The sequence below is a fragment of the Polypterus senegalus genome, chromosome 18 (genome assembly GCF_016835505.1).
Source record: "Polypterus senegalus isolate Bchr_013 chromosome 18, ASM1683550v1, whole genome shotgun sequence".
NCBI lineage: Eukaryota > Metazoa > Chordata > Cladistia > Polypteriformes > Polypteridae > Polypterus > Polypterus senegalus.
In genome coordinates this window covers 32932063-32957701 of record NC_053171.1, presented here as the reverse complement: position 1 = coordinate 32957701, position 25639 = coordinate 32932063, and the positions used below count along the sequence as shown (strand labels likewise).

Here is a 25639-nt window from a genome sequence, read left to right as displayed (position 1 = left end):
CATAGATGTGTACATACTGTATTTATAAGGAATAATAGAACAGGAAAGTTGGGGAGGTCCACTTATGTAAAACAATTTAAATACAAGTCTTCTTCAGTTGGACAATGAGCCACATCTTAATGAGGATGTCTGGATTCATCTGGAAAGCATTAGGAAAAGAGACCATATTTTAGGAGTGCTATGGACGCCCGGATGCAGATACCAGTTCTTTTTAAAAATATTACAAATGCAGGTTTACAGGGCTATATTATAGTCATTGGAGACTTTAACTACCTGAATATTAAATGGGCTACTCTTGTAAATAGTGAAGCACAATAACAGGAGTTTGTAGACATAATCAGTGACCTGGGAGGAAGTCTGTTTAGATTTGCTATCTTTTAATAACCAGGATAGAATTGAGGGTGTGTGGTGATTGAACCACTAGGGTCAAGTGTCCATAATATAATGCAATTCTCAATGTTTTGAACGAACAAGAGTGCAAAGACAAAAACACGTCTTAGTTTAACTTTAGTCAAAGTCTAAAGGGGGTAAACTGGGATAAGCTTGTAAGTCTGGGAACGGTTAAGGAGCAGTGGAACAGGTTTAAAATGTTTTAAATGTAATGCAGGACAGGTACAGTATATCCCAAAATTTGGAATTAGTAGGAAATTAACAAAAAAAAAATCTGCAGTGGGTAAGTAAGGTGATAAAAAAGAAGCTGCAAAGGAAAAAACAGCTGTTTAAGGTGTAGAGGGCTGATAACTCCAATGTGAATTGTGAGGGGATAGGTGAAGATTAGGGAAACTATTAACAAGTATATTTGGGAAGCTAAAAGGCAGTTAGAGAATAATATTGCAAATAAGATTCCTTCAGTATTTTCATGGAGGAGGTAAAGTGTATCAGGAATAGCAAAAGGGAATCAAAAAATGTAGACAGTGAAACAGCAGATGCTCTAAATTTGGATTTTTTTTAAGTTCTCACATGTAAGAAAGTGGGTAACCTCCTAGTGGTAATAAGGACTACTAAGGAGGTATTGAGAGATTTGGAAATCGTGGAGTAAAATTACTGCTTAGAAAAAATGTAATGAAATCAAACAAATCACCAGGACCAGATAATAGTTATCTTTTAGGTGGACCTTGTTTGTGGCTGTCATCAAGTACTTGTGTACCTGGCAGACATTCCCAAAATGGCAGTCATCACCTACTTCGGACTGTTTGAATTCCTGCGTATGCTGTTCGGTTTTAACAATGCTGTTTAAACATTCCAAAGGTTGATGGACTCTGTCGTCAGTGATTCTGAATTCCTTTTTGTCTACCTAGATGACATCTTGGTTGCCAGCTCCTTCATAGTTGAACAACTTGTCCATCTCTGAGCCTTGTTCGAGAGCCTTTGCCTGCATGGGCTGATTATCAGTCCTATCAGTCCTCTTGTTTTGAGTACCTGTCATAGACTTCCTGGGACATCGAATTTCAAAGGAGGCTGTGAACCCTTTGCCTTCCAAAGTCTCTGCTTTCACCAATTTTCCACAACCCAGCACCGCATGTGACCTCCGATTATTCTTGGCCTTGGTCACTTTGTACCGCTGGTTTATTCCTCAGCCAGCTCTCATTATGCAACCTGTATATGAGGCACTACAAGGCCAGTCTGCAAAGTCCCCAGCAACTAAAGATAGCGCAATTTTGACACCGTACTCAACCTCTCACACCCAAGGCCATGGGCATCCCAACATATGGTGGGCCTCTAAAATGATGTTTGGGGCTGGGTAGTAATTTGTGTAGCATGCCAGAAGGCTAAAATGCATTGCCATGTTAAAGCCCCAATGACCCCTTTCCCAGTGCCTGCTTGCCATTTCAACAATGTTCACATAGACATGGTAGGCCCCCTTCCTCCTCCTCACGGTTTCAAAACACCTGCTTACTGTTGTTGACAGGACTACCAGGTGGACTAAAGCTGTTCCTTTGACGTCCATGAACAGCAGAAGCAGAAGTAGCAAGGACTTTTATCAGTACATGGGTTGCATGGTTTGGCATGCCTTCCCACATCACGTCTGACTAAGCACACAGCTTTGAGCTGCAATGGCACAGGAATTTGGAAACGGTGCTGCACCATACCACTGCCTACCACCTCAAAGCTAACGGCCTTTGTGAGAAATTTCCACCAGTCACTAAAGTCAGCCCTTTGTGGCTTTTCCCTCCTAGGACCACTGTCAGTTGGCACTCACCACAAGCTTTACAAGCCTTGCTGTTGGGGAAATGTTTGTATAGCCACAACAGTTTGGGCCTTATCAGCGTCACTTAGGTCTTTACAACTGCCCATATCTTCTGCATTCAACATGTTGACTGCAAATAGTTAATGTCAGATTGCTGTGTAATATATTCCTGACCATGCTGAGTTTGAAATTAAGAAATAAATGTAACCTTCTACTCCTGTACTTTTTTTTTTTTGCTTAATTCAAAGTGCCAAATTTGCCAGTTCATTGGACCCATGTACCCACATTAGGATGGGCAAAACTCAAGTGTTATTCATTGGTGGCATCTGTATTTCTGGTAACGCTGAATAAGTAACTGGTTTGCTCAAGGTATGTGAATAAGTAACTGGCTAGAACAGAATAAGTAGCCAACTTCAGTTTCGTCCAATTTTAGTAATACAGTATGTATTCAGTCCTAACGCATACTTCACATTTTTGATAACTTCATTTATGGGCCAAACCCAAATAGTTGAACGCATTCATGTTTTAAAGCCACTTACAGTACAGTATATATACAGTACAATACAGTATCATTTGGTAGACACTTCTACACACCCACGCTTACACCAGGACAATTCAGTAAACCTAACCCACTTTTTAACAGTATGAAAGTCTATTATGAAAATGTGAAATGTTTAGCTGATCTCTGCATCAAACGTTGCAATGAAAACCAGCCATGTCTACCGTTGGGAAAACTCCCAACAAATCAATTTTGTCTTTATTCGTCTTATATCGGCTCTTTCCACCGTACAAGGTTACATGATCCCCAGAAAGTTCCCCAACCGAATACATTAAACATCTACGATCAGGCACATGACTGGGCTATACGAAAAATTGAAAAAAACAGTATTTTACAAAAAAAGAATATTATAATTGCTGTTATTGCCACGAAACCTTTTCTCGTATGTTTTTTTAGGGTTCGCCCTCATTTGATGCCAGGTATAGGTGATTGGCTGAATGACATCATGCAACAGAATCGATAAATCATCCCTGCTGATGATTGGCCTAATAATAATGATTGATAGGTATATTCTGCAGTGACTTTAGAGAAACAAGCAAGTAATTAACGTGTGTCCCTCCCACATTCCAGTGGCTCCAGTCCTGAGGACTATGCCTGGACACTTCTTTTCCCTGTGCATTCATTGGTTTTTATCCTCTCGCGAGATCTGATACATCTGTGGGCGGAGGAGCCGGAGAGTTCTATCTACGCTGCAGGAAAATGGTGAGTAGGAGTGTATGTTCGTGTGGGTAGCTGTTGTAGAAGGCAACGGGAGAGGTTAGAGGGTCGGTGGAGGCTGTGTAGGAAAATAAACAGATATGCATATTGATAGAGGTGTTCGTTTACGACTTAGAGTAGTGCTTTAGTTAGAGGTGTGACACGAACCGGAGTCGTTGAAACTTCAGTCCCTGACTGTGCTTGAGGGATATTTTGTTTCGATCAATTTTTAAGGGGGTTGTGTCAGTGCACCTCCCTTAGTGGTGTGCATTTTAGATAGCAAGGGGCTCTTGGACTGTCCTTCCCTTTGTTTATAAGGTGTTATAAGAAAGCGCACCAAATCTGCAAACTCATTTCTGAAATATCATTGATAATATTTGTAATAATTCATGTAACGTGTGTGTGATAACTTGCCGTTTCTAATGGTCACCGCACCCCTCTTGTCTATGTGCGTATTTTTTTTTCGTGTGCAAATTGTACATCCGAACATCCTCTCTTTGTGTTCGAGTAGCAGACCACCCAGTCCTTAGCCATAGTTTGTGTGGGAGTTCTAAAGCAGTGCTTCTCGAATATCCGCAATGTTAGATTTCATAACGGCGACTCACTTGATTGGCTAACTTGTTCATTATCACAATGTAAGACCTTATCGGCTGTGCACGTCTGTGTAGCTTTTAGTAAAAAGCAACCAGTGCCTACTCAGTCCATGTGTAAAGTACTCATTCTTCAACCCCCAAAAAAAAGAAATCTGTCACTAGTGATTGCGGGCGAAATGATCTCTTCGTATACACGCCGCCACTTGTTTAAGGAACAATAATCTCAAATAAAAAACCTACGCGTGTGCATATCTAAATACTGTGCATATATACAAATCAGTATTAGAAATCAAAACTTGTGTATTCATCCTGTTTCAGTATTACAAATGTTGGAAAGTAGACAAAAATATGCAAAAATAACTAACTAGATAGAGAAACGGAGGACAGGAAGCTGTAGTTGTAGAATTAATAAACCTCATGTGACCAGTGATGTATTGGAAAGATTTAAGTCGCTGACTGGCCTTGGTTGTCCAGCCTATCGTTTTGTACTCAAAGTGTGGTCCACAAAGCTAACAGGTATCTGGAATATGTGACATTTGAACTAATCAAATACATTAGTGTGCTATGTACTTACTTTAGCATTTACAGTATATGTAACAGTTGAGGCTATTAGCCTACATTGCTGCTAAAAGACCAGTTAGGTTACATACACAAGAAATGGATCCAGAACCAACCCCATAGTACACACCGTCTAAATTTCTTGTTCTTGTGGACAGTCATAAATTTTGCTTGAATTCCATGCCATCCAGCTTTGGTCCTGTTTGCTTGTCGTGGTTTGCCCTCAAACTCTCCCCTCACCCCCGAAAAAAGGGACAACTGCTGCTGCACTGGATTTGAATCTTAGTATTTTACAAATGTATGCCTTTTGTAAAATAAGTTTGGGAAATGTAACGCAGAATTATGCTTGTAAGTGACTGAGCTTACTCAGCCGGTCAGCTGTTAGATTTTACTTTAGCAAAGTGGTCTTTGATCCAAAACACTGCTTTGACCTATAAGGTGGTACCATCCATCATATGTAATTTTAACAGAAAGTCATAGGCCAGCCACCCTGCTTATTTGCTAGGATGGAGTAAGCTGTGTTAAAACAGCTGCAAATACCACAGCAGGAGACTGAGAAGAAAAATAACACGGACCGTAGTAGCTTGTGATCATCATTGTCACAAATTTTTGTTTAGACAGAACATGACAGACATTTAAATAATACCCATACCACCAGTTGCATCTATGGTATACTATGATAAGGTAATTCTTTAGCTGAAGTTTAAATGAAGAGATTAATTAGGCATTCATTACATAGTCCAGCAGACAGATGATTGCACATCTTTTGAGGTGCGTAACCAAAGGCTTTGTCTTCATTGTACAGTCGGCCCTCGTTTATCACGGTTAATCAGTCCCAGACTCAACCGCGATAAATGAATTTCTGCGAAGTAGGATTCTTTATTTATAAATCGAATATTTTCGCAGTTAGAGCATAGAAAACCTGTTTTACAACCTTCTAAATACATTTTTTAATATTATTAGAGCCCTCTAGACATGAAATAACACCCTTTAGTCACCATTACACTCATATTACCCAATATATTAGACAAAATAAGACAAAATAAGACATATTAGATGTTACAAATATCATATTATTATTATTGTACGTTTAATTACACACACACAGTTCTTACACACAACCACTTACCTATGAAAATAGTGCAGCTTGTTCGATGATGAAGAGATGTACTGCACAGCAAAGAAGAGCAAGAAGGTTACTGCTCCTCTGAAGGCACGACCTCAGTAGGGGAGTCTTCAGGTGGTGCAGTATCTTCAGCAGGTGCGTCGTCGTCTTCTTCCGCTGAAGGAGTACTAGGAGTAGGCAGTGGGTGTCTAGGTGCACGGCTGAAAAACATCGGGATAGGCAGTTGCTGGCGCTGTCTTTTCATATGTGTGAGGAGGCTTTTGTAGGGTTCTATCACTCCATCAAGTGCATTCTGGAACCGCAATGCATGCATCATCAAACACTTACGAGAGTAAAGATGCTTCCGAAAGCGTAGCGATGTAGAAGTGTATATGAAAGAAACGAACTTGCATGAGGCTGAGCCAATCAGTGGCCAGGATAGGATAGCCAATCAGTGAACAGCACGCTCTGATTGGCTTGGTTTCACCACACCCGATGTTTTGGAAAAAAGTTATTGCCCACACACAAGGAGTGATCGAGCGGTTGCACCTGGCGTTGAAGGATTTGCGGGGGTGCTCGAATACATAGTCCATACGTTCAGTAATTTTAATTTTAATTGTAATACAGGGGTGTATAATTGACCCAGACAACTGAGCGTGCGCACGCTGTATCATTTTCACTGTCTCGATCAACTTTTTAATGAATATACTGTATTTGAATAAACCACGATAGAGTGGAGCCGCGAAGGGTGAAGTGGCGAGGGACGACTGTAGTTTTATTTATCCTTAGGACTTTAAGGTTAAATTAAGTAGGCTTTATTTTATTCCTTAGTGAATTTTAGAACAACTTCAAGTTATGATTGCAGTGCATGCTTTGGAATCTAAGCATATGTAAGGTAGAGGAAGGTGACGTTTGCAGAGCTTTTCATAATTTGTACACTAGAAGCAGAATTTTAAAATTAGGTTTCATACCTTCTAGGTTTAGTGAAGTAATCAAATCTGCTCAAGATAAATGAGGAGGTTGTCTTGCTTGTATGCCACATATCTTGGGCACTTCAGTAATGAGAAGTTTACAATAGTGCAGCTAACAAGGTGACATTTAAAATCACTTCATTTAAAAATTTACTAATCACCTAAAACCTCCTTTACCAGCCATTGTGTTATAACCATTGCAATTTAATTTTGTTTTATTTCTGTCTATCTGCTTTGGTGTTTTAAAATATTCTAATGAGCAGCAGGATGGATAATGAACTGCAGTGCACTGAAGTAACTGTTTGTGTCCTTTATTTGGCACTACTTACTGTTTTATTATTAAAGCATTTTTACTCCTTTAAAATCATGGCGGTGGACTCTTTCTAGTTTCTTTTATCTCCTTTGATGATCTTACCATGCTGAATATGTCTGTGAAGCAAATAAAAGTAGGGTGAGAAAAATGGATATAAATAATGATGGTAATTCTTTGGATGTATTTTTGTAGTATGCAGTAAATAATGCATATACTGTACGTAAGATGTTAGTGTTTAAATACAATGCAAAAAATACACAAGGAATCCTGATGTTCCACCAAGAATTTTATTTTAAATCAATTAGTAAAAAGTAAATACTTCTGTTTATAGATACAATGTAAAAAAAATGCTGAGATATTTGTATGGTTACGTCTTTAACCCGATATTTTATGTGGCACTTCTGGTAAAGTGCTTGTGTGTACTCTGTGGTAGAACTCCTCTGTAACTTGCCATTCTCAAAGTGAAATATAATGTTAAATCTAGAAACTTGGTGGCGCAGTGGTCAGCTCTGCTAACTTACAGATCCAGCATCCTGTGTTCAGCTCAGTCATTGTCTGTTTGGAGTTTGCAGTTTTCCTCCTGGTACTCTAGTTTTTGTCCACCATCTCCAAAGATATGCTGCGTGAATGGGACCTGCAGTTTATTCCAGGACTGTTTCCTGTCTTGTGTTACTGGGCTAGACTTCAGTCACGCATAGCCCTGAATTAGTTTTAAGAATGTTCTAAATAAATAACATTCTCCATTTTGTGTTGCTTTGCTATCATTCTCATTTTCTGGCAGGCTGATCATGCCAGAATGTAAATGAACTTGCCTGCTAATTACCTAGGAAGCTATAGATAGCACTTCTCCTACACTGTTTCACTAATTAGTTAGCTGACAACAGCATATACAATATTTTAGCCTTCCAGTTGTCTGGCTTCGAGCTGGCCATGATGAGGTTTGTACAAAGCTGAAATTAAAAGAATTTTTGTTGGCCTGTTCGGACGATATGTTCATTTAGCCTGAAGTAAACACCTATGTTTGTGTGGAAACCATTTTAATTCTTTGCAGCATGCATCATAACTATTCCTACAGTAAAAAACAAGATTATGGACTTAAATGATCATAAAGACACTTGATTATTTTAATTACTACACAAGTCTGAGGAATTGTTTTATAACTACCACTTGCTATTTCAGGACGTATGTGCCAATACAGCAGTTGTTGAGGACATACAGTAGACCTGGTCCTCTCATACCAGAATGTGTATATGGATTAGTTAGAAGCTGCTTATTAGTGGAGGCAGCTAAAAAAGGCATATTCTGCTCTGAAAAATCTCTGTATTAAAACCATTAAAATCACAAAAAGAAAATTAACATACATATGGTAGCTACTCTACGTTGTCCCTGATGACAGAGTAAACCTGCTGCCATTTGCTTGCTGCAGTATCTGTATACAAGGATTAGTGTACAAAATGTATACTTTAGAAATTTAGAATAGTGTAGATTTTGTTTTCTCAGTATATTTGACTATTTGACAATGGTTTTTGGCAGAGAGGTTGCTGAATTTCATTATGTTACTCATTTCATCAGGAGTCCACGGGTTTTGTAGCCCCCAACTTAATACTTTACAGCGCAGGACATACTTTTGAAGCTGTGTACTAATGCAGGTTGGATGAAGCCTTCAGGTGCTACTAGGGTTAAATACCACGCATACTTCTACATTCTAGACTGAAGTTCAGTAATGACCTACCCAATGGTTTTCATTTAGAAGAAGTTTAAAATAAAAAAATAAATAAATAAATAAAATTGTGTCATTACTCAGCCAAGATCCGTGAATCTTTCTTCACTTCTTGACTTTGCTGCTGATGCTGTGATCTTCGCGGAGTCAATGGAGGCTCTGATTGGGGCGCGCGAGAGACTGAGTGAGGAGTCTCAAGTGTCTGGGCTTGCGAGTGTCCTGATAAAAACCAAGATTCAGGCCTTTGATGATCTCTTGGGCACGGCCATCAGTAGTATGTCTGTTTGCGGAGAGAGTGTTGACTTAATCGAGAGGTTTACTTACCTTGGCTGTGACATTCGTGTCTCTGGTGACTCTTCCTATAAAATCAGTAGACTGATTGGGAGAACATGGGGGATCATGAGGTCGCTGGAAAGGGGTGTGTGGCGCTCCTGATATCTGTGCAAAAGTACGAAGGTCCAAGTCTTTAGAGTCCTGGTGCTTCCTGTATTGCTATATGGTTGTGAGACATGGACGCTATCCAGTGACCTGAGACGAAGACTGGACTCGTTTGGTACTGTGTCTCTCCAGAAAATCCTTGGGTACCGTTGGTTTGACTTTGTGTTGAATGAGTGGTTGCTCATGGAGTCCCAAATGAGGCACATTATCTGCATTGTGAGGGAGCGTCAGTTACGGCACTATGGCCATGTAGTGCGTTCCCCATGGGTGATCCAGCTCATAAGATCCTCATTGTTGGGGACCCGAGTGGCTGGACCAGGCCAAGGGGTCGCCCACGTAACACCTGGCTGTGGCAGATGGAGGGTCATTTCCGGAGGGTAGGACTAGACCACGTGTCTGCCTGGGTGATTGCGAACAGGGATCCTGAATTGTTTCGCCGCATAGTGGGTGCGGCAACACAGTGTACCAGTGCATGCACCCCACCTTGGCTTGACTTGATTACTCAGCCCTAAATAAAAGTTCTGTCTGCAATTTGTTTCTTGTACTTGTTCTACCTCTGTCTGCTCTTCCTGTTATCACATGCAGTGATTACAATTGCATGCTCTCTCTGGATGCCTGACAGGTGGATTATGGAACACCAGCAATCTGAGATTTGTTTTTCCCCCCATGGATGTTTTCATATTGTTAGATGAAGTCCACTGTGGGTCCCCATGGTTGCCTATTGTATTAGAAATGATGTTACTGTCATTCTCCATAAAAACACAAGATTTACTGTTGTTCTTCTCCATAACTATAAGCAAATGGATATGTAACAGATTTAAAAAAAAAAAAGTTATCATTTTTGGATGGAGTACTGTGTTAGTGAGAAATTGTGATGTCTCACAGCCGTGTGTCATTTGGGCAATCCATAGTTTTCTTTTGTTCTTCCTTTATTATTTATGTACTTCCCTTCCACGTCTTCCCTCCACTGTGTGTTTGCGTGTAACAGTCACTACCTCCATTTCTGCTCCTGTCTGCTTGTGTTGTTGCACTAGATACTTTTTCAAATCTACTCTCGTTAGCCTGCACTGACCAAGCCAATGACAATCCCTTTCAACATATCGCCACGCTACTTGCTCTGCATCAGTGTTGTCAGTCAACCTGCTGTTATGTTCTATTAAATAATTTCCTTTGGAGATTAATAAATTTATATCAAATCAAATCAAACCAAAAGCCATTGGGCTATTTAGGGTTACTTTCTGAAATCCAGGACTTTCAGAATCAAATCCATTGGAATGTCAGTATTTTTTTTACATTCATATTCCTGTAAATAGTAAAGTGCCAATGGTAAGGTATCTTTTTGAATTGGGTGAGCGGCTGAATTTTTGACTTCGGTAAACGGATGCTCAGTTTAGAATACTGTGGGACCACCACTTGTTGATAGATGAGTGTCAAAGATAAACACCTTAGGTGCAAACGGATTAAAGTCCTTTAAGTTTAAATTTGGCAGTGCCGTCGTCTTCTTATTGTATGCTAAATTTCAACCAGGTAATAAGTTTTTTTTTCTTCACTTGTGCAAGCCAAAAAACACTAATTCAGTATGTAAAATTGATATTTGTATTTTTCTTTTAAAAGAGTGAATCTTTGGTTGTGTGTGATGTTGATGGAGAACTGGTAGAAAAGCTCCGCAAGTTTCGTTTTCGGAAGGAGACCAATAATGCTGCCATTATCAGTAAGTATTTCTTTGAAGATTTTTCTTGTACTTTATTTTTGCAGTTATTTGTGATGTTAAGCATTGTTGACATCTGTAGTTCATGTAGATTACTGTAATTTGGTACCAGAATAAACTGTTAACTGCTTAGATTTGCAAGTTATGGGGGTTTCTGCGGATCTGCAGTGATCTCTCATTGCTTAATGATTCTATTGAGTTGCCCGTTTCACTCCTACACATAGCGCGTGTTCATCTGGGCATAGATGTCATGATCTAACAGCTCCTTTGACTTTTCCTGCTGTGGCTGGTCAATCTGCCTGTTACATAGATACATTTTATGAAATAACTATGTGCATGTGTGTGAGGTGTTAGTGGTGCTGGTACCCCTTGGTTCAAATCCTGCACCAGGTCATTGTCAGTGTGGCATTTTGCACATTGTCACCATGTCACTTTTTCCCTCCCCTGGCAATTATTAACTAGAACCATGTGAGTAGGCCTTGTGATGAATTGACTAGTGTTGGTTGGTTTCCTCCTACATTGTGCCCTGTGCTGCCAGAAGAGGCTCTTGCTCCATCACCCCAAACTGGTTTATTGGGTTGAGAAGGTTTAGATATGTGTTATTACATATATTTTTATGGCTGTTACATGTCAATTAGAGATGAATTTAATTTAGCACCATGTCATTTTACAGGTAATAGTCACTACTTAAAATGATAAACTTTAGAATGTGCTTGAATAAATATGTTAATTAACTTTGAAGTGTGACCAGACTTGACAGGGTAAGAAGAAGAAGAAGGAAAAAAAAACAACTTCTCCCTAGCTAGTAAATGCTCTGTAAAAACTACATGTTTTCAAAGACAATCAGAGTGATTCTTTAATTAGTAGGATGCTCATTCTTTGCATTTTGAAGCTCATTTCATTGAGCCATTAAAGGATAGTAATGTAGATTATGGGTAACAGTTCAGTTTCTTTAGTAAACAAGCCATGCTTCAAAAGAGCAAAAGACAAAATTGACAAAAGTTTTATTATATATTTATATACCATTAAGTCCTACTTTGATCTCTCTAATTTTTTGTGTTTTAATGTATGATGAGGATTGGTACTTGGCTGACTAGATACCAAATTTTGTCAATGGAAAATGCTATGAAGTGCTGTACTTGGAATAATTGAATTCAGCAAACATTTGAACCTAAATTTGTATCAACTAAACATTTATTATTGACTGTTTACACTATATACAGTCGGGTATATATGTTTAAATGAAGATCGAATTTTATATAACCGTAATATAACAAGAATCATGCCACATTTACATTCTGTAGTCCATTGTTTAATTTAAATAAACACAAAATCAAATTTCACATGTAAAATAACAAGTACATTTATTGCCAACTCTTACGTACAAAATTACAATCAGGTGCAGATGATTACAACAGTTGATCTTCTCTGAACTCTTTGGACATGGGTCATATATATATATATATTTTTAAACTCTGTAGTATGTGTTTAAAAACGTGGTAGTGTGGAGGGAGCCCTGGTTTGGTTTGCCTTTTGTTATTGAATTGTGCGTTATGATCTTGCCTAGAGGCCGTCAGGAAAAAAGGTTGCAGAAAGTTCTGAATCTGGGATTGGATTTCAAAAGATGTCCAAATAATTAGAAATCAACAATTCCATTGTGCTGTAAAAGTGGTGAAGATTTCAAGCAACTACCAACTTATTCAGGCCAGGATCCCTAGGCATTTCACCCCTGGAGCAGAATGCTGAAAGAAGTCTTTAAGAACTCCACAGTTTCATCACAAGACCAACAGGTAGCTCTTGTCAGTGCTGATGTCAAAGTATATGAGAATACCATTAGAAAGAGGCTGCACAAATTAGGTCTACATGTGAGGTGTGCTAGGAGGAAACTTTAGTCGTCTGGGAAAAATATGAAGACTAAAGTTTGCCATTTAACATCTGGACAAAGATCAGAACTTCTGAGACAGTGTGCTCTGGACAGATGAGACAAGGACATAGTTATATGGCCTCCGTAACAGAAGACATATTTGACAAAAACCAAAGTTAGCATTTGACCAGAAGAATGTGTTACCAACTGTAAACCGTGGTGGTGGAACTGTTCTGGTTTAGGGCTGCTTTGCTATATCAGGTCTTAGGCAGCTAACCATCACATAATCCACTAGGTACCAGAGAGTCATTGAGGATAAAGTGAAACTATCTGTCAGAAGACTGAAGCTCACCTGAAAATGGACCTTGCAACATGACAATCGCCCTGAACATATTGATAAATCCTCCAAGGAATGGTTGAAAAGAAACCGAAAGAAATGCAGGGTTCTGGAATGACCAATGGAAAGTCAAAGATCTAAATCCATTCAGGATGTTCTGGGATATTTAAAAACGGGCTGTGCATTCAAGACACCTTTCAAATATTGCACAGCTGAAAAAAATTGTGTGTGTGGAGGAGTGGGACAAAATCTCACCCAGTTGATGTCTGAGACTGCTAGACAGTTGCAGGAAATGTCCAGTTGAGGTTATTACTGTCAAAGGGGGCAATACCAGCTGGTCAAGTAAAGGGTGAACTTTTTTTCACAGATGGAAATTACATTTCCATGTACTTTTCATTGAATAATGTATTGCTATGTAAATCCACCCCCCATTACATAACCATATCTTTAGAAAAAGGTCTCCATTTAAATGGGGATCAAATCTTGAATTGTGCACAAAAAACTTTTCAAGGTGTGTACTTTTTCATACATGACTGCACATTGCAAGCAGCTGCATGTTCATGTAGTAAAAATTGGAATAATCAAAATTGAATGTTGTTTGTCTGTTTTCCAAACAGAATTTCTTCTCTTTCACTAGTAAAGGAGAAAGATGCAATTACAAGTATCTACAGTGGTCTTGCTGTATATCTTACTTTTTTGGTACTAGAATATACAGGTTCTGGTCATAAAATTAGAATATCATGACAAAGTTGATTTATTTCAGTAATTCCATTCAAAAAGTGAAACTTGTATATTAGATTCATTCATTACACACAGACTGATGTATTTCAAATGTTTATTTCTTTTAATTTTGATGATTATAACTGCCAACTAATGAAAGTCCCAAATTCAGTATCTCGGAAAATTAGAATATTGTGAAAAGGTTCAATATTGAAGACACCTGGTGCCACACTCTAATCAGCTAATTAACTCAAAACACCTGCAAAAGCCTTTAAATGGTCTCTCAGTCTAATTCTGTAGGTTACACAATCATGGGGAAGACTGCTGACTTGACAGTTGTCCAAAAGACGACCATTGACACCTTGCAAAAGGGGGAAAGACACAAGGTCATTGCTAAAGAGGCTGGCTGTTCACAGAGCTCTGTGTCCAAGCACATTAATAGAGAGGCGAAGGGAAGGACAAGATGTGGTAGAAAAAAGTGTACAAGCAATAGGGATAACAGCACCCTGGAGAGGATTGTGAAACAAAACCCATTCAAAACTGTGGGGGAGATTCACAAAGAGTGGACTGCAGCTGGAGTCAGTGCTTCAAGAACCACCAGACACAGACGTATGCAAGACATGGGTTTCAGCTGTCACATTCCATGTGTCAAGCCACTCTTGAACAAGAGACAGCGTCAGAAGCGTCTTGCCTGGGCTAAAGACTAAAAGGATTGGACTGCTGCTGAGTGGTCCAAAGTTATGTTCTCTGATGAAAGTACATTTTGCATTTCCTTTGGAAATCAAGGTCCCAGAGTCTGGAGGAAGAGAGGAGAGGTACAAATTCCACGTTGCTTGAGGTCCAGTGTAAAGTTTCCACAGTCAGTGATGGTTTGGGGTGCCGCGTCATCTGATGGTGTTGGTCCATCTACCAGGAAGTTTTAGAGCACTTCATACTTCCTGCTGCTGACGAACTTTACGGAGATGCAGATTTAATTTTCCAACAGGACCTGGCACCTGCACACAGTGCCAAAGCTACCAGTACCTGGTTTAAGGACCATAGTATCCCTGTTCTTGATTAGCCAGCAAACTCACCTGACCTTAACCCCATAGAAAATCTATGGGGTATTGTGAAGAGGAAGATGCAATACGCCAGACCCAACAATTCAGAAGAGCTGAAGGCCACTATCAGAGCAACATGGCCTCTCATAACACCTGAGCAGTGCCACAGACTGATCGATTCCATGCCACGCCGCATTGCTGCAGTAATCCAGGCCAAAGGAGCTCCAACTAAATATTGAGTGCTGTACAAGCTCATACTTTTCATGTTCATACCTTTCAGTTGGCCAACATTTCTAAAAATTCCTTTTTTTGCATTGGTCTTAATTGATATTCTAATTTTCCGAGATACTGAATTTGGGACTTTCATTAGTTGTCAGTTATAATCATCAAAATTAAAAGAAATAAACATTTGAAATACATCAGTCTGTGTGTAATGAATGAATCTAATGTACAAGTTTTACTTTTTGAATGGAATTACTGAAATAAATCAACTTTGTCGTGATATTCTAATTTTATGACCAGCACCTGTACATACATTTTATATACTCGCATTGAAGTTCTCCTGTGGATAAGTCGGGCTTGATTTTACCATATAATTTACAGGTATTTCATAATGTCAGTTGTTTAAGTTGAATGCAGAAAACTTACGCTATTGTTACAAGAGATTATGATATGCTAACGCCCACCTGAGAGAGTAACCATGGAACACACTGCCTTTTTTCTACGTATTGTGCCTACGTGACCACATGGTAATACCCAAACTATTCCGAAGCAACGTTTGCACTGTTCTGTGTTTTTGTATCTCACACCCATCATAAGAACATCCTTTATCTGTAATTAGGCGTTTGATCAGAAGAAAATGTGAAGGTAGTCTTAAATTAAAAGTAATTGAAGTGGCAAAAGAAATTGGTAACTGCACTGCTGCAACAAAATTCGATGTTTCTAAGAAACTGGTGTGAGATTGGAGGAGGCAAGACGATGTAAAAAAAGAAAAAGTGTCGCATTTTTGAATGGGCGTATAAGTCTGGGTCTGAATTTATGATCAATTTTTTTTGACTAATACGCAAGTATATGCGGTAATTGTTTTAAAAGTTCTAAGAATATACTGTTGTAGAGAGGAATTGATCTTAAAGATTTAAACAAAGATCAGCTTTATTTTTCAATTGGGAAAGGAATTTAGATAATGTCCATCTGCTTTTTATTTAAACTACCAATGATGGAGTATCTTTTTTTTCTAGAAAATTATTAAATCATGTCTTTAGTGCTTTCTCAGGATGACATGCACAGGTTTATTATAATTTACTGTAGCAGCTTATTAGACATTCTAGAAAGTGTGTACAAATACAGTTTCTTTATGGAACATGTTGGTATGTGATTCTGTACTACAAGAAGTTAGCCATATTTTAATTATTGCAAAGTACAACTTAATTCTCTTTTTAATTTTTTTCCAAACTGAGAAATGAAAAAAGCTTTAGTAGTGTTTATTTAATTTGTTTGGTGGTAATAAATAATAATTTACCTTTGTGACTTTGGCAAATGATGCATGTCTGTCTATGATACTGCAGGATGAATTTAAGATATCCAACAGCAGTACATTAAGAAAACAGTTCAAAAACCCAATTCTAGAAACCTATCTCCGCCTTCTAGACAGTGACATGAAATTTTAATAAGGAAGTAATACTATATGAAGATTGTGGACAGTGAGGACCAGTGAACAAGTGAATTGCTAGCTATACATTTTTTTTAATTAAACGAATAAAGAAGTACATATTTTACAATAGCATTTTAATGCATAAGGTATCTTATATTGGGAGGGAAGTAGTCTTTTTTTGGGGTGCCTTTTCTGTGAGAGGGATAATCGTGTTTAAAAAGAGCCTATGTTGATATCCCAAAGTGCATTTTCTCTCTTGCTAGAATTTTTACTTTTTAAAACACAAAAGAATCTGTAAAGTGTATTAAATATTGGCCTTTCATTTTTTAACCATATCAGAGGTTTTAAAAATGGGTAGCCTACTGTTGATTGACCTTAAAGACGGAAAAAAGTAGCAGATCACAAGAAAGCAAATGGAGGGGTCTGTCATCACCACTAAAATTGGCCCCATTAGAAAAATATATTGTTATTTCATGGCCTTTATTTCAAAATGTGAACAGAGAGTCAGTGAAGTTTGAAGCAGTAAAGTACTTGTGAAGAATAAAAATCATTGTGACTCAATTTATATTGGCAAATGCGATGGTAGAGGTAGGAAGAAACTGTTTTGTCTGTAAGGTATATAAAATTGGAAATAATTTTGAATGAGTGTGTAACTTAAGTATAAATCAAATCATTTGTATGCATGCCTCACATAGATAAACCATTTATATTATCAGCTCTCCCTGTGGTAACTGTTACCAATGAGGTCACCTGTCCGAAAGACTAAACTTCCTCTTTAGAATGTAATGAAGGGATACAATTTAAATATTATTGTGTTCTATTTGTTATGTATGTCAATTTTAAGTAAGTTTTTATTAATTCCAATTCCAAACTATTTTGTTGTTTTTTTTTTTCTTTTTCATTTAATTGAAAACACATTTAATCCACTGATGTATCATGACAGTTTGCAAAAAATAATCTCATATAAAATATTTTAGCCACTTCTTTATTAATTAATATTAAAAAAAAAATCAATAGCATCAGCAAAACCAAGGAACTGCTTATTGATTTTTGCTTTACCAAAGAGCCTCTATGTCTAGTCACTATTCAAAGAGTGGATGTAGAGGTAGTCCACTCCTGCTAGTACTTGGGGTTAAACTGCTCCTTACTAGTATATGTTGTAGGACTATCCATGCACACACAACAAGACTGAAAAACACAGCTGTTATAGGTGAAATGTATTTTTAAGTTAAATAATTTCTAGAATGTTATACACCGATTACAATGTAACCTTTGTGTTTTTAAAAAAAAAAATGTTGAATTTGCTTTACCTCAAGTTTGACTAAATTAAGGAAATGTGTGTGAACTTTGCTGAACTCCATTGAGTTCAGAGAGGAATGAGGGACTGAACTACTTTTGAGTGGAGTTTAGAGATCTTTTAAGTGTCTGTAAGGGATACTATACTGGACCGATTATTGAGTCCATATATGTGATCTGAGCTCCATGATGCCTCCAAACACAAAAGACTCTTGACAGAACAAATACCACAAACAGAAAATAAATAGATTATTGTGCTTGCAGAGTTCCAACCTTGGGACACATATTGGCCATGCCTCAAAGTGGCAGCGAGTGACTGGCTAGTTTCATTATTTGAAGTCGGGCTCTGGGCACAGCGGGAAGTCTTTATTTTTTTTTTTTTTGGTTTGCCATGCATCTGCAAAAATACTATGCGCTTTCATCTTCTATCAAGAAGAAAGAAATGCCTTGTAAATAGTACATTTTCTCATAGTGTGTCATCTGTTTTCTGATGAGGGGATTGGGAGGGCTACTTTAAGGCTCTTTGCCAGGCACATGGCTAATTTGCATGCATAATTAGTCAGGACTTGCTGGCTCATAGGGATCAGGTGACAGTAATCCTAATACTGCCAGCTGTTTTTTTCAAAAATGCTTTGGTGAATTTTGCCAACCAACATTATTCAGCAAATAACTATTCACCAATATTTAAAAAAAATTTTTTTATATGTTTTGCATAGCAAACCTGTTGATGTACCTGTTTATTAAAAAGCAAAGCAGTAGGGTAGAAAAAGTCTGTCCCAGACTGTTTTGTGAAGGTGAGGTGTGTGTTTAAGAAGCAGAAGGTTGTCTGTTTTATGATAATGCAGGCTAACCACTGGAAAATTCCGAAAAGACTGATGGCGGAAATAATGTGCAAAAGCAGCACTGCATAACATGTCTGAAGTAATGCAGTGGTGAAATTACTGCAAGTAAAATAACCAATTGTTTTACAATCAAATATCAGGTTTTTTGCCCCCAAATTCATTTAAATGATATTCAAATAGTGACGTTTGATCTGCCCGCCCTAATTCACAGTAAGGTTTTACCAAAAAAGGTAACGTCCAGTCAATCCATAAAATTAACCTTGCTGCCATAAGAGGCTACAAGGTTATTATTACTAATACTAGTAATGATTGATTATCTTAACTAAATGACCACTAGAGTGCCAATGGCACTTCTTTCTCATCTCTTACCTTTATCTAGATATTCCCTGGCTTCTTCTAGCTTCCCCTGTTGGATTTTGGACTGTATATACTTTTTTATTTAATATTTTTTAATATAGGTCCAAGGGGACCCCATCACCAACAATTATTGGGTTGCCTGCACTCCAGCAGCTTGAACAAGTTTAGTCTCAATTTTACCAACCATATAGATGAAGCTTATGAAACCTGAGTGTCTGGCAGTCTAGAGTTTTGAGTCATTTGCCCCGGCATCAAAACAGATTATTAAATATTAGAGTTTATTTTACATGCCTACACCCAGAACTTCCCTGCACACCTTTCACAATTCTTTAACTGCAGCAGTAGAAAGGACATTTTAAATTTATTACAATGAAGGCCATTTTATATAACTTGCAGTATGACAGCCTGATATAGACTAATTTTATATGCATGTGAATGCTTATATTTGTTATTATTCTCCTGGGTGACTGCTATGCACCCATCATTGCAAGAATGCTGATTGTTTACGCTCAATGATTTTTAACAGTTAATACATAAAAAAAGTCATGCCAGAGAATCAGTTCCATGCTGTTTTTTTTTTGTTTTTTTTTTAATTTTATATAATTTGTCATTATGTGGTGTGGTTTTTCATGTTCAGTTCAGTGTGGGTGTATATGTGTGGTGTATATATGTGTGTGTGTGTGTGTGTGTGTGTGTATACATATACAGGAGCACAATCTAATTTTCTTGAAATGTTTGTGTTACTTTGTATGTTTTGCTGCATGTTTTATTTTTTTTCTCTTTTTTACTCACACTTGTTTTTTTTGTCTCCTTATCTCTTTGCTACCCAGTGAAGATTGATAAAGATAGACAATTGGTCATCCTGGATGAAGAACATGAGGTCTGTATTCAACTACAAATGTACATGTTTCAGAATCCACTTGTACACCCCCTAAAGCAAGAATAAAAGTGATACATGAGTTTGCCTGCCGAACTTTTCCCAATTTGTCTAACATATCATTGGCTGATTCTTATTAGGAATTAATGTATATTTTTACATAGGTTGTCCCAATAACTTGGGATCTTGAGGAAAGGTGAAAATCTGCGAAGTAAAAACCATATGTTCATATGGTTATTTTTATATATTTTAAGTCCTTATAAACTCTCCCACACTCTTATAAACATTTCCTGCACAGTTATACAGCATAAACCCTTTGTATTCTCTTAGATATTAGGTAAGATTCATTGAAATTATGTATATAAACACACTGTTTATATACAGTAAAACCTAAATATTATTTTAAAGATATCAAGCGTCTGTGATATCACATATGTTACAGCCATTATGATAGACAGATCGTTTCGGAGCCATAATGAATGGCTTGACTATCAATAAGATAAACACAAAAGAGCACAAAAGTTAACTCTTTACACAGAGAAAACACGTTGATGCTGAATGAGCGAGACAAGATTTCCTGGTTAATGCAGCGCAATCGAATTCGGCGCTCTGTCGCTGAGCCAATCAGCACACAGGAACTTAACTGCGTGCTCTGATTGGGTAGCTTCTTAGCCATCCGCCAATAGCGTCCCTTGTATGAAATCAACTGGCAAACCAACTGAGGAAGTATGTACCAGAAGTAAAAGACCCATTGTCCGCAGAAACCCGCGAAGCAGCGAAAAATCCACGTTATATATTTAGATATGCTTACGTATAAAATCCGCGATAGAGTGAAGCCGCGGAAGTGGGATATAGCGAGGGATTACTGTATTTTCAAAATTGTATTGAATAGATGTAGGTTTATACCGTTCTTGCAAATAATGTTTCATATTCACTTGTAGAACATCTCTCCTGATGAACTGAAAGATGAACTTCCAGAAAGGCAGCCACGATATCCTTTTAAGTGTTGTTTTTTTTGATATAAAGACCATTTTCTGTTATAAATGTCAACCTGGGTCTCGGCTCATACACCTTTAAAGTTTGCATACAACCAGTATGCACATTTATAAACAGTATATTGAATACAGGACTGGAACAGAATTTTGACACAGTCTTTGGTCTTTGCAGTCTCTAGATTGTCTCTATGTAGTCTCTAGGTTGCCTAATTTACTTGTAAAAATGTTAAGATGTTAATTTTTCTATATTATAGTACATTTTGATATTTAGTTTATTTTGAAAGCTGATTATTTTGATATTTTTCAGTTAATGCTTAATGATCTGAAATGTTTCTTTACTGTAAATGTTTACAGATTAAAATTATGCATTAGAATTTTTCAGTAATTGTATTAATTGACAGTGAAGGGGGTGCTTGTCTCTCTCTTGCTCAAGACCATTTCTAGAAATTTATTTTAATAATATTTTAGCCAAAATACATCTGTGTTGAATTTGTGAGCTTATGATTGGCTACCTGAAATTTGAAATATGCAACATAAATAACCCCCCCATATATGTTTTGTTTACCGTTGTGTAAGCCATGACTCCCCATTGTAGCTCATTGTCTTGGAATTTTCTGATCTGCCTTCTCCATGAAAACATGAGGTGAAATGTTTTTCTCAGCCATCACTGCAAACAATAAGGGGTACATAACAAAAAGAAAAAGTTTCTTATTATTGGCATAATCTTTCTTGTTCATTCTATCTGTAAATGTTTTAAAATATGAAAATATTATGCATAATATGTTATGCACCTAAATATTTTAATCTATATGGCTGACTATTTTAATAATTATATGTAGTTTTCTGAACACTGCACTTTTACGAATTTCCTTGACTCTCAGTACATTTGTTGTATACAGCTATAAGTACCAGCATGATGATGGTCGTGTTTCTTATCCTCTCTGTTTCATTTTTTCAAGTCCTTTAGGTAAAATACTTATATTTTTTTCTCCAGATTTGTATTTGTATGGGGTAACCTGTTTTAATATGTTAATATATTTACATGTACATTTGTATATTTTATTTGAAACTAAGCTAATGTATACTGTATTAAGCACTTATTTACAAATGATTAGTAACAATTAGATTTTAAATATGGGTTTCTAAATAAAATAAGTTAACAGTAGCATGGAAACCCTGACACAAACTTGCATGCCAGTGTCCTTTTATAGCACCTGCTGCAGTAGTTAGCTCTTCTGCCTTCTATATCTGTGGACTTGGATACAGATGAAGACTAATTCACTCTTTACATAGAGTTTACAAGTTATCTATATCTTTGAGTATTTACTCTGGGTTCTGTTGTTTTCATCTACAAACCAAAGATGTGTATGTAAGATTAATAAGTGACACTGAATTTACCTGGTCTGAATATACAATAGTTATGTTTGTAAATCTCCCTGGGAATGGACCGAGTCCCCTTTTAGGATTGAGTCACACCTTCCTACACTGATGTAAAACTGGATTAAGCAATTCAGTAAATTAATGGGTAGATGGATGTCCAATCAGTGGCCAAGTAAGTGCAACTAAACTAGAATATAAAAATACCAACAGAGCAACACACATACTGGCAATGGAGAAGAATAAATTCAGACAACATAAATCCCTTCTATTACTGGCCACTGGGTTACCTAGCTCTTCCTGGAGCATTTCTGGTGCAGACAAATTATTGGCAAAATACGGTAAGGGACTGTTGGCCATTGTATCATTGGTGATGTTACATCTAAATATCAATGTTGTTAGGCTGAGGAGAATAAGAAAGGCATCTGACTTCATGTGAAAAGACAGTTTCCACTCTGGGATTAATAAAGTGTATGAAATACAGTAGTAATAGCCAGTAACATCAATTTCCATAGCTTTTTCAAAAATGAAGCCAAGTTGCATTGTTCTAAATAAACTTTATTATTTTGGTGCTGACAATACATTTACTGATGTGTTATCAAAAGTCATTTGTTGACAGTTTTTTAGTATTTGTTGGTATGTGAACAAATACCGTATCGTTAAAATAGATGTCTTATACCCAAAACATGTGCTTTGTTGACCAGTAGCATGTGCCAGAAGGAAGAAGCTCCGTCTTCTGATAAGAGTTTAAAATCAATGAATATCCTTGAAGTAATATTAATATCCCTTTTAAACAGAGTTGGTGCATATCCTTAAAGAAAGTAATCCATTACTAATTACAGCTGTCAAACTGTAACATAATTACTTTACTTCCTGGAAAAAGTAATCACAATATTAGTTATTTACTCTTTACTCTGTAAATCTGTGCAAATATGTACCAATGTGAGAGTACATGAATGACTCTCGGATGCACTTTCAGCATTTTAATAAGAAGTTAGAATAGTGGCCAGCAGACAAAAGCACAAGCAGTGGTCCAGTGTGCCATTTACCTTCTGTGCTTGTGTAAAACAACAAACAAGCCTGTGTCTATTCAGTGTTCTCTATATTTTCAAAAAGGCACATGATGATGAAAAAGAAATTTAATTACAAAATTCAAATGCTATCTTGCGTTCTCTGCCAATTAAAATATGGATTTAGCTATCTTAAATGTATAGAGACTTCAATTTCTGCAGGAATGTTTCCTAAATACGACAAAACAGAATGAATGGGATGCATTATTACATTTTGCAGCATCTGATACTTGGTAGCAATTTCCTTTGATTGTACAGAGTGGGCCATTTATATGGATACACCTTAATGAAATGGGAATGGTTGGTGATATTAACTTCCTGTTTGTGGCACATTAGTATATGTGAATGGGAAAACTTTTCAAGATGGGTGGTGACCATGGTGGCCATTTTGAAGTCGGCCATTTTGGATCCAACTTTTGTTTTTTCAATAGGAAGAGGGTCATGTGACACATCAGACTTATTGGGAATTTCACAAGAAAAACAATGCTGTGCTTGGTTTTAACGTAACTTTTATTCTTTCATGAGTTATTTACAAGTTTCTCTTTGTTTACAGCCATTGACATGTCGCAGAGGTTAACACGTGAGGAGCGGATAGAAATTGTGTTGATGTCTGGTGAACGCAGTAACCGGGTCATTGCAGCAGATTTCAATGCAAGACACCCTACGAGACCACCCATCTCCCATGCTACAGTTAGCAAACTGCTTGCTAAGTTTCGTGAAACTGGTTCAGTGTTGGATTTGCCAAAATGTGGACGCATGAAAACTGTCACTAATGAAGAAACATCAGTGGCTGTCCTAGCTTCATTCAGCAAGAGCCCACAGCGTAGCACTCGCCGCATGTCACTGGAGAGTGGCATTAGTCGAACATCCCTTCGGCGCATATTAGCTACTCACAAATGGCACCCTTACAAACTCCAGCTACTGCAGCATCTCAACGAGGATGACCCAGATCTACGCACTGAATTTGCAGAATGGGCAAAACAAAAATTGTAACAGGACCCTCAGTTTACACAGAAGATTTTATTCAGTGATGAGGCAAACTTTTATGTGAATGGTGAAGTTAACAAACAAAACCACTGCTATTGGTCTGACACTAACCCACATTGGATAGATCCCTCCAAGACTGTTGGAACAAAAAAATTGATGGTATGGTGTGGTATATGGGGTACAAAGATAGTGGGGCCATTCTTCATCAATGGAAACCTCAAGGCCACTGGATATGCGAAATTGCTACATGATGATGTGTTTCCCTCTTTATGCACTGAAGCTGGCACGTTCCCTGAGTTTTTCCAGCAAGATGGTGCACCACCACATTATGGGTGTCAGGTCCGAGCATTCCTAGATGAACAGTTTCCTGGAAAGTGGATTGGTCATCGTGGGCCAGTTGAATGGCCCCCAAGGTCTCCCGATCTGACCTGACTTTTATCTTTGGGGTCATCTGAAGGCAATTGTCTATGCTGTGAGATACGAGATGTGCAGCACCTGAAACTATGGATACTGGAAGCCTGTGCTAGCATTTCTCCTGCGGTGTTGCTATCAGTGTGTGAAGAGTGGGAGAAGAGGGTTGCATTGACAAACCAACACAATGGGCAGCACATTGAACACATTTTATAAGTGGTCAGAAACTTGTAAATAACTCATGAAAGAATAAAGTTACGTTAAAACCAAGCACACCATTGTTTTTCTTGTGAAATTCCCAATGAGTTTGATGTGTCACATGACCCTCTTCCTATTGAAAAATCAAAAGTTGGATCCAAAATGGCCACCATGGTCACCACCCATCTTGAAAAGTTTCCCCCCTCACATATACTAATGTGCCACAAACAGGAAGTTAATATCACCAACCATTCCCATTTTATTACGGTGTATCCATATAAATGGCCCACCCTGTATATCAAGGAGTTTTTTTGTTTCTGTAACTCTAATTCCTTATCAATCAATCAATCAATCAACATTTATTTATATAGCACATATTCATACAAAAAAATGTAGCTCAAAGTGCTTTACAAAATGAATAGAAAAATAGAAGACACAATAAAAGATAAACATAAGTCAACATTAATTAACATAGAATAAGAGCAAGGTCCGATGGCCAGGGTGGACAGAAAAAACAAAAAAAAACTCCAAAGGCTGGAGAAAAAAAAAAATCTGTAGGGGTTCCAGACCAAGAGACCGCCCAGTCCCTCTGGGCAATCTACCTAACATAAGTCAAACAGTCCTCTTTGCATTTAGGGTTTTCATGGAAGGACCTGATGATGATGGTCACGTAGACTTCTGGCTTTCAGTCCATCAATGTTGGTGCATCATGATGCTTTGAGTAGGTGGTGGTGGCGCAGGCCGCCACCACAAAGAAACCGGAAAAAG

At 37.7% G+C, this 25639-nt stretch overlaps 1 protein-coding gene across 1 annotated transcript in view; it reads left to right on the top strand.

Annotated features, from left to right (window-relative positions):
* Positions 1 to 3358: 3358 nt before the first annotated feature.
* Positions 3359 to 25639, top strand: part of gmfb (glia maturation factor, beta) — a 32308-nt gene continuing 10027 nt past the window's right edge. The window contains exons 1-5 of the mRNA XM_039742351.1: positions 3359 to 3449; positions 10756 to 10852; positions 19787 to 19836; positions 20775 to 20824; positions 21713 to 21795. Coding sequence (XP_039598285.1) covers positions 3447 to 3449; positions 10756 to 10852; positions 19787 to 19836; positions 20775 to 20824; positions 21713 to 21795 — 283 coding nt within the window. The 5' untranslated portion in view covers positions 3359 to 3446. The remainder of the gene's footprint in view (positions 3450 to 10755; positions 10853 to 19786; positions 19837 to 20774; positions 20825 to 21712; positions 21796 to 25639) is intronic.